General features: G+C 39.6%; 1 protein-coding gene across 1 annotated transcript in view; it reads left to right on the top strand.

The window, feature by feature from the left end:
• Positions 1-9376, top strand: part of LOC110044034 (protocadherin-1-like) — a 10714-nt gene extending 1338 nt beyond the window's left edge. The window contains exon 2 of the mRNA XM_089278095.1: positions 6724-9376. Within this exon, the coding sequence (XP_089134221.1) occupies positions 6724-8580 (1857 nt within the window). The 3' untranslated portion in view covers positions 8581-9376. The remainder of the gene's footprint in view (positions 1-6723) is intronic.
• Positions 9377-10723: the final 1347 nt, after the last annotated feature.

Here is a 10723-nt window from a genome sequence, read left to right as displayed (position 1 = left end):
TATACCAAGCGTGGTGCGCTTGAACTGTCAAATAGAAAGTTTTGCTTCAATGGAGTCAGATTGAGTGTTAAATGTTTTTTTTTTGTTTTTGATGAAGAGCATTTCATAAATTAAACTCTTAGTTCAAGCGCACGACGGTTGGTATTTTTATTCATCGATTGTTTTTATCCCTTAATCCGCATATGCACCGACACCTTCACACGTACATTCACGATATAATGAACTCACATAAATATATGTTATCGGCCGGCTGGGAGGTCCGTATAAGGAAACACTGTGACCTCGGGCAGCATTTTCAAGCCCGAGGTCACAGTTTTTCCCTATACGGACCGACCCTAAGCCGGACAATAACATGTTTATCTTTTTTTCTTGCGGTAAATTGGCTTATAAGTGGGTTTGTTTACGCAACTTTGTCATTGAATTGGCTGACGCGCCGTGCACAAACCAATCCTAAAAAAATCTAACTAGCGAACGAGCGAGCAACTCAGATACTAGACATTGTAAGATGTATTAAAGAACAGATTTATTTCGAACTAATTTATGTTAGTGGCATTTAGTTCACCAATTAAGTTCTCCGAAAGTGTTTTTCCGGTGTGAAATTTCGTGCAAAGATTGAAGTTGTACTACAAAAACAATTTCTGTCAGTCGTTGCGAATCACTCGAAATCAGAGTTTTCTACCGTAAATTGAGTAGCAGATAGGGAGGAAATTCGTTAAGTGTATTCCACAGAAATTCTCTCAAATAGGGCAACGATCAGAGAGGTAAACTCGATTGAAATTGAGTCATTTTTTAATTAAAATTTTATAGAGAGAGACACACAGGATTACGCGCCATTACAGCGCCGAGCTACAAACAGCCAAACAAACTCTCACAACTTCAAAAAACTCAATTGAATTTAATTACAGTGACTTTCCTTGCCATTTAAAGTTGAATAGAGATAAACCTGCGTGGATTAATCGTCGATGGAAGTGTAAAGAGGGCGAAAAATTGACGATTACCGCTAATTCGTTCACGAAAATAGATCAACTCGACGGATTCCGCCCGTTGTGGCGGTCCGGATAAGAAAATTCCGCCCGCTCCCGGAACCAATCAGATTGCAGGATTTGTTAAATTGCGCCCGCTCACGAGCTGAGAAAAAGATAATGTATTTTATTTGAATTTGAGAATGTTGGTATGGAGCCGTCGAAACGTCATTCTTTAATATCGCTGCCTTTTATTCTTAATTGTTTATCGAAAACTTTAGTTATTCTTATTTTAATCTTTAATATGTTACAAGACTGTGAGAGCCGAAGTTAACTGAACGCTCTTGTTAAAACTAGCTAGCTGTCCAAAAAATTCACTGGCGAAACTTACAACAATAAAACTTGTAATGCTCGCGTGGAATTTGACATTGCGCTCTATTCAACTTAGGGGTTGACACATTATGCTCGACTGTAACTATTGTAATCGTAATTATGCCGCAAAATTTTTTTCCCGGACCCCGGTGAGTTATAACTATGCCGTAAAAAATTTTTTCCCGGACCCCGGTGAGTCATAATTGTGCCGTAAAAATTTTTTCCGGGACCCCCGTGAAGTGCGATAATAGTAATGGAAACCATGTAGAACATTAAAATAGCTTGAAATTTTGTAGTTTTAACTTAATAATGGACAATAGTAGCTCTAAAAAAGGAAATAACTGTTATGTTGCAAAATGGCACTATTATGCCGCCAAAAAAGCACTATTATGCCGGCATTATGCTCGATGCTCCACATATAGTATTATGCTCGAAATTATTCCGGCATAATGTGTCAACCCCTGATTCAACTGAGAAACGGAAATAATTGTTGCTTTTTAAACGTTGTGTCAAGATACCCGGCAGCCGGGAAGTATTTTCAAACCATTACATACCGGGCAGTCTGAAATTATTCTAGAATTTCCACGGAAAAACCCATCCAATCCTTCTTAAAACTGTAGGTCTTTGTCAATTTTGGCTTTGTGGTTGAGGAAATTTTCGAGCTTGGGCATACTAGAAAATCTCGATGTTTCGACACTTAGAAAAAATTCGTACTCTAACTCCGGTTGAATCCCTGAAGTTGAATCCCTGTGAGAGTATTCGATATTTGTTCAGAAATGGGAAGCGATTCTAACTGTAAATAATGTTTTGCTTTTGTTGTGGACGAATTCTCTTAGCCTTGATGATACTATAAAAGCCTCGACTCACGGGCATGGTTGTTCAAAAAACTAGATACCTGGCAGTCAAAAATTCATGAATAATCAATACATTCAATATCCACAGAAATGATCATTGAAACCTCCCGAGAGTATTTCAGCATTTCGATCTTTGGTCGGAAATACCAAGCGAGTCTTTACAATGTTTTGGTTTTGCGTACGAACTTGTGTGACTCAGGGGCACGATTTTTTCAAAAACTACACACCCAGCAGTCAAAAATTCTTCACGTTTTTCCACCAAAATTTCTAGAAAAATATTTTTCTGGTCAATCAGCGGGACGGACCAGTGCTGGAACTGGTCGGGTAAGAATAAGTTTCCAGGGGCTCTTCAGCTCTTGTAGTAAACTTTCGCACCGAAAATATCGCTCGCCCGAAAATATCGCATCGTCCCGGCTAGTAGCCCCTGGGTCTCCCAGGATGAAGAAACCTCTGCGCTAAGGCACTGGACAACTATGGTTTCAAGGTTTTTTTGCTGACTTGCCAGAATCCTTCTTCCCTTTTCTCCTTTGGCGCAGTTCTTTCATTTTATCTTTAAATTTGTGCTAATTTAGACCTCCGGCAGTCATGTTTGCCGTTGACCTTGGTAAATGCACCGAAATGCATTCTGGTCTATGGCAACGATAGGCCACGCGTGTTTTTTTTTTTTTCTTCGCTATGGCAGCGATAGGCCATAGACAATTTTGCTTTTAGTTTAGTTTACAATTTTTTTTTTCAAACTATTTTTTTCATTTTTTTAAATTTATTTCGCAGCAAATTTTGGTTACGTTTGAAATTTCTTTCATTTTTAAAATCATTTTGTTTTTATTTAGTTTGTTGAGATATTTTCTTTGATTTAAATTAATTTCTTGATTTATTTACTTTTGATTTTAAATTAAAATGTATTTGCGATAAAAACAAAACAAAACAAAATGACAGTAAAAGAAACCTAAAAAATACAACCGAAAAAGCAAATAAAACATAAATTTACAAGAAACTTGTTAAGACAATGAGTTTTTAGTTATGGCAGTCCTAGGCCACCATACTCTGCTGCAGCGTTGTTTTCGGCAGACACTCAATGATGAAGTACTTGTGCTGTGCTCTTGACTGCATGGTAGCTTTTAAACGTCAAATCATTTTTACCCTTGTGGGGCGTCTCTATTGTCTGGAATCCTCCACGGTGAAACAAAAACACTCAAGTTCAATTCAAGTAAAAGTGCAGCATTTGACGATATACACTGTATATAGTGGAATCAACTGGCCGCAAGTGCTGTGTTTCTTTTCACCTCTTGGATACAGGAGGGTTCTTGCTTGCGTGGTAGATTTTCCTTGCAAGTCGACATTGGCCTCAAATTTTTATTCTAGTTTATGAAAATTTATTGTTTTGAGAATCTTATTTTTATAAGCCAAAACGCCTTGTCATTCCTGAGAGAAAAAAGGTTCCAGAAAATCGTTCAATGTAGTAAAGAACTTTCTCCTGAATAGGGTGGGCAAACATCAAAGAATGATGAACCAGACGTGTTTATATCTCTAATGGTTGTATGTATACGCGACAACTGTGAGGCAAGAATATGTAGTCAACTTTTCTCGGACTGTCGAAAGTTTTTCTGGATGATCAAAGGCACAAAACCCAACTTAAAACCGGAGGTTACATTATGAGGCCGATACATGCCCTTATTTTTGGTGGTGGCATATTTTAACGATTCCAAAGCAACCGTTGAAATCATCTTTCAGGGCGCAGCCTAAAAGGCCTAAAGTTTACGATTTATAAAAGGTGTCGTTCAATATATTGCTAACCAGAACCACGAGACGAACCGCCTCGCCATGTATGCCCACTGTCATTTTCGGTGCCTACTTCGATAGGTGATCAAGCTATTTTAAGGTTAGCAAACAACTGCTGTTACTGCTTTTGTTCTTGCAAACTTCAAGTCGAGAACGGCGGAAATCTTGAAAAATGGTTTGAAAGAGAAAGAACGCTATTTCAAGAGCCACAATTAAAATTATTTTTGGAACATACAAAAGTTGTGTACGTGTTTCTTTTATTTTGCATATATGGTTAGAGGTTGCAGTAAAACCCATTTCCGTTTCATTATTTTGCATTTTCTTTTCTTTTCCTTTTTTTGAACATTTTTGTTCGGTGACGAAAATATCTGAAGCGTGACTTGGCAAAACAGTGAAATAAATAAAACTAGTTCTAAATTCGTAACGTGTAAAAATGTTTCGGAAGTTTTTCAAAATGGTCTGTATATGTTACAAATCACACAAGCCTTAAAAACGTCCTTAGTTGCTCAAAAATGACCATGTATTGAGGGAAACCGCAATGACATTTACTATTATCAGGTGATAAATGGTCAAAGGAAATTCTGTTTCAACAATACTAATGGCGACGCATCTATTTTAACTGCAAGCAACACTCCTGGGAATTCAACCCGAAAAAAAAGGCTAAATGCGTTGTAAAATATACTCGTTTTGTGATGTCTAATTTGTTTAGAAATTGTTTGAGGCGTGTTCAGAACAAGTTTGTCACTAAACACAAAAGCTTGGCGCAAGTTTGCAAATTGATATGTGACCATGACCGAGGTGGATCCATTATTCAACGGAATTGCTCGTGAATGAAGTAGGTATATGAAAAACAAAAGTGAAATAAAAGCCGTCTTGACAATTTCAAATTGTCAAAGTTTGGGTAGCGAGCTTTTTCCCTGAAAAGAGAATAAAAGAAAACATGTGCATCAACTGGAAATCAGTTTACGTATTTTGGGAGAGAGAAACGTAGACATGTACAGCCATACAACGAATTGCTGAATTGTCTACCAACATTAATGTATAGTATTTTTTTTCTGTGTTCAGCAAAACTATCTTCAAGTCAAGGTTGTCTAAAATAAAAGCTATCTGAAGTAGAAAAACAGAAACGAAGTAAATAGAAACCAAAAAGGAAAAAAGATGCGCTTGGGTAAGACTGAGACGCATTACGAAAGATAAACGTTAAAAATTTGGGCTGTGAATTTGATGAAGCATGAGACCTAGCGATTTTTTCCAGGCCGATTTTGCTGCTCCAGTAAACTGCTAATTTTTGCTCGCCTTTGAAAATAGAATACAAACTTGCGTGCGTAGTAGAAAAGAAATATGTTCTTTTAAGAAAAGTTTAGAGCTCCGTTCTATGTTATTTGAACCGACAATCAAAGGTTAAACGAAAAGAAAACATCGGAAAAGATGCTAACCGCTTTGAAGGAAATCGTTTGTGGTTTATTTACTTTTAGATAATTGATGATATTTACTCTGTATGCTCCTATCTAGACTATCTGAGAATTTTGTGTGTTTATCGTAGCTGAGTGTACTTTAACAGCTTTTCTTTATGTGTTACCGTCTGTTTTGGCTTACAAAAGATTTTACAGCACCAGAACCATGTTAGAACTGTTCATATCAGTGTTCTGGAATTTGGATTGTTTTAAGTTTAGTTAACTCTGAGAAACGAAACACGTATTTCTTCCATCGTTATTGAGGTTTACTTTAATCTGTGTATCAGGAGAAACAATCAAACTTCAACGAACTCTATTTCGGTTGGTATTTACATTACTTTCATTTAGGAAACAAACATTAGTCAACATTACATCCAAAAACGTCATTGATTTCAGCTGACGTGCCTCCTGAGAAACAATATCCTTAAAGGTAAAAATTTACTTTAGGTTGTATCGAGGTCACACATTTATGCATAATGAGGAGTTTTCTGAAAGTCATTAAAATCTTGCTGACCTCTACATTTCTAACACCTTCGAGGTCCTTTGTTCTCAATCCGTGAGTTTAAACTCAAATTTCCATGCTCGCGTTCAGTCTTAAACTCAATTCACTTTTCATCAGGACCTACACCAAGATCATAGTTAGCTTTCTGTCTGTTTACTTTCTTTCCTTTGCATAGAAATCTCTCGGAATAGGAATTTTTGCACAAGTAAACATACCGAGATACGATGATGAAATCTCTTATTTTGGGCAACTCGATTAGCTGAAGTTACTTTTCATGCATAACAAAGATATTTGATTTAGTTAGTTTTAGTAAATTAGGTTTCTCTGTCATAAATATGAGTGCAAGTTGTGTCAACTTCACTGGTTAAAAACTTGTAACATCTTGAAGCCTTTGGGAAGACTTAGAAAACCTCTAAGCCTGACGAGAATATCCAATAAAGTCTACGCTGAAAGTGAAGAATGATCATCGCAGTAAATTTTCCAATTTAAGCAAGTGGGAAGAAGAAGCCTGAAAAAAATCAGGCTTCTTCTTTCCAATTTCTTAAATTGGAAAATTTACTGCGATGATCATTCTTCACTTTCATCTACAACCGCAGTTCAAATATGAATTATTTCATATATACTTCACAAAGTCTACGCTGTTGTGAAACAAAATCTGCTTCGTGACGCTTCCAACAGATATTTCCGGGGATGGATTCAATGACCACCCAAAGAGGGGCTATAAAGTGATGATCCTGGGAAGCAGTCTTAACCTTTTTGTGTAGGTATTAAAAGAACAGATCTTTTCAAATTGCTTTCAGGTTCTTGATGAGAACGACAACAAACCAGAAATCACCGTGATTTTGCTCTCAAACACGTTCGACAAGCAGGGTAAGATTCCCGAGGATAGCAACCTCAATACTGGCGTTGCTTCGGTAACGGTGCACGATAAGGACAGCGGACCCAGTGGCCTTGTCACGGTCACTCTACAGCATCACAAGCAAGATTTCAGGTTACAGGAGATGTCCGCAGGCAAATATGTCCTCAAAATACGGCAATCACTGAGTCTAGACCGACGTGCGCAGTACAAGATCAAAATCGTGGCTGAAGATCAAGGTAAGCCACTGTCACAAAGGAACAGCTACATACTACCTGTCAAGCTAGCCGACAGCAACAGGCACGCTCCGAGATTCACTCGGAAGGTTTACGACCTGAACATCGGTGATGACGTCACACCAGGCGAGGTTATCGCGAGGACGACAGCGACCGACGAAGATGATGGGAGAAACTCCGAGTTGACCTACGGTGTGGAAAGAGTGCGCGTAGGTGGTCGCAATGGTAGCGTTGAAGACCTTGCTAAATGGTTTGGCATTGATAATACAGGGCAAGTGTTTGTTCGCGTGAAGTTATGGTGCGTATTCACTCCATCTTTTACAGTGAACATTGATGTTCGAGATGATGGCCGCGTACCTCGACATGGAAAAACTGTGTTAAAAGTCGTCGTTAAATGTTCGCAGCACATCCATAATTTTAGCGTGGCGGAAAATAAACCTGAACGAGTGGAAATTGGAAGGATTTCACTCACTTCTGCAGCACCAGACAAACCGCTTCGTGTAAGATTGGTCACGAATACCGCCGACTTTGCTCTAGACGAAAAGAAGGGAATATTAACAACCACGAGAATGTTGGATCGAGAGGCGAACAGTTCTTACTCGTTAACTGCCGTTTTATCAGATGGAAGCGTGGAAATGGATATTATTTTGAACGTTACGGTGAGTGACATGAACGATAACTCGCCCGTTTTTGTTGGAATGGTAGGCAGTCATAACATGACTCTGTCAAACGCTGTTTTCATCGGAGAAACAATCTTGAAAGTACAAGCGATCGATAGAGATTCTGGATCAAACGGTCTTGTGAAATACTCCATCGTTAGTGGAAACAATCGTCGAGTATTCCTCATGAACGAACGCAACGGGAAAATCTCACTCAGAAAGGTACTAAGCGAAGAAGCTTACACTTTGACAATCAGAGCTGCGGACTCGGGGTTCATCGAAACGGAGGCTTTTCTACGTTTGATAATCTCGGTCAAATTCATCACTCCCGCAACTCCGCCCTCCGGTCTCCCAGGGGACATTCCAGCTACAACGAAAGGGGACAATGATGTGGTGGAAACGCGAAAGGGGAATGGAGGTTTCTTTTCGGACATAAAGATGATCATAGTGGTTGGAGCGTGCGTCGGCTTCTTGTTGTTAAGTGTTTGCCTGATAGCAGTTTTCTGCTTGAAGTTCAGGCGTAGAAATAACAAAGAAGAAAACAAACGCGGTAGCTATCATGAGCCAGACATAAGTCGGGAAGATGCCCTGAAGGCGTCCAAGAAAATGTTCCACCAAGCGACTTCTAACCCGCGCCAAGCGGCCGAGGCTTTTATCTTCACCAATCGTAACCAACCGATCGATGCATCCCCGAACCCGATCAAAAAGATGCACCCGACGATGACATATCAAGCTGCGCCGGGGACGGTATCCCCTACGGGTAATTCGCGACCGGATATGTATTACCCGTTTGAGCTGCCAATGGTCGAGTATCACAGTAGTGAAGATGAACTAGATAGCGGTCATGGCGGGAGTTTCCAAGAGTCCAACCCTGGTATGCCACCTCCCCCTCCCCAGTTCACGTAGACTGAACTGGTATTCATGCGGAGTGAATCATTAAGTTAAATGGACGCTTCACGGAAGCGCTTTGTTACGCGAGAGCACAAATCGTCGGTTTCTCTTTTTCTTAATTCATATAACAAAGAATATCATAATACTGTTCTTTGGAGACGAGGAAGAGAACAGAAGAATTTGTCCTGGGCAATCTCTACCTTGCTTTCTTTTCGCCTTCTTTCCAGAACGACATTGTTAACTTCAACCACAAAAATCATCACCTTCCTTTGCATCTAACTTGTAGACTGCATTTAACAACGCCAAGTTAAATTACTTATCATTGTGTGTGAGGCTAACCTCTGACTAAATGTTCTTCATGAATTTACCACACAAGAACGTTGATTATGGTACCTAACTCTCCCCTCACCCTCTCCCCACTGGACGGTGTTGTGCTTTCGCTCAAAGTTGTACATATACGTTTTTGTTCAAGTTCAGATTAATTTAAGGAGAGAAGTGAGAAGTTGTCTCGCTTCACTATTTACATTTTGTACAAGAATAGAATATTTACTGTATTGTGAGAGCGGGCTGATTGTAGAGGCAAATAGAGAAATGAAATTTGTAGAAATTTAGTAATTTAACATTTAAAGTTGTGATGAAATAATTTATCCCGGATATGATTGTAATCAAATTCTGCTTATTGTAGGGAATGGAGGGGTTATAGTCGTTATAAGACGCTGATTTTATACGCAATTATAATTACAATTGACTTTTTATATTCAGAGCGCAAATTGAGTAACGGAAATAAAAGGCACAAGATGTTTGTTGAAAACGGTTATTGTTTAACTGTTGCAAGGTATCTGGGCGCAGTATCCCATATATGGGGTGTGGACAGGTTGAGTCCGCCGTAGCTTGTGAACAGACTCCCGGCGAGGACGGAAACTGAAGAATTCGAAGAACGAAGCGATTGGGGCGGGGCGTTCGCCGAATTCCTTTTTTTTTTCCGCGCTCGCCGGGAGTCCGTTCGCAAGCAAAGTCTGCCGCAAACAACATAAGGGATGTTCGCACCCGGGGGGAGGGGGGCGGCGGGGGGCTATATAGGTATGTGCCGTGGGATAGGGTATGGTTTTTGAGGTTCTCGATCCTTATAAAGGATATCATTTTCGCCCATGTTGGAGTAGCGTTCCCGGTGTGATCCTTAGATAGGATGCCTAAATTGTATCAGCTAAAATAGCAGTGCGTAAACACGCAGTTGAGCGGAAAACAAATGATCTGTTTAAGTTAAAGTATTAGCAAAGCGATCTTATTAAGATTGTGTTTTTCCGTGGCGGTTACTCGTTTGGATCGTCACGCAACGTTTCGGGTTTGGGCCTTAAATAGGGTATCAACTTTCGTTTGATTCATCCTTAAATAGGGTCAGGGTTTAAGACCCTTCGCCGGACACACCTATCCGAAATTTATGGTAGCACCCCCCTCCCCCCCGGGATTCGCACAAACTCTTCCATCCTTATCGAACTCGATTTCACATAAAACGTTTGCAATAAGCCTCATTCTCGTACCCGGAGCCTTCATTTCCCTTGACTAGCGGTCGGGATGCGAGCGACCGTCCGAAACTTTCGCGCTTGATGTCTCTACTTGCAGTAATAATGGGACACTTTTTTGATATAGACAGTTAAAAATCGGTAACCGGTGACCAGATTCCAATTGGACGTACTTTTTGTCAGGTATACAAGATGCAATTACTAGTATTGACTATTTGACAACTATGCATAGAAACGCTTTGCGATACTGAATTTACTCGGCTATGAACAATTTAATCCATAGAACAAAATAGCTGTTTTAAAGTCAGTGATACAGTGCTCAGATACAGGGATGATATCTGCAGATATTTCAGAGCGATCCATAGCTTTAACGTTCAAACCACGCGAATGATTCGTTTGATTATAGAGCAGTGTATGAAAACAACACAGAGAATGTCTGCTAATTTTTCGGCTAATATTCGACCAAACCAAACATGAATTTGGCCTTTCAGTTATACAAGAAGACTATCCCCTTTATATTAGAAGAAAAGGTCTTCTATTCGAGCTGTAATTTTATTTAATTTATGTCTCGTTTGTGTATTCATTTATTTACTGTATTTTCATGCTTTTTAGCGGAGCTCCAGCGGCCCTAAGCGGAG

Source organism: Orbicella faveolata, unplaced genomic scaffold (genome assembly GCF_042242905.1).
Source record: "Orbicella faveolata isolate gen_17 unplaced genomic scaffold, um_ofav_v1 contig_46, whole genome shotgun sequence".
In the NCBI taxonomy this organism is placed as follows: domain Eukaryota; kingdom Metazoa; phylum Cnidaria; class Anthozoa; order Scleractinia; family Merulinidae; genus Orbicella; species Orbicella faveolata.
This window is presented reverse-complemented; position numbering and strand designations above follow the sequence as displayed.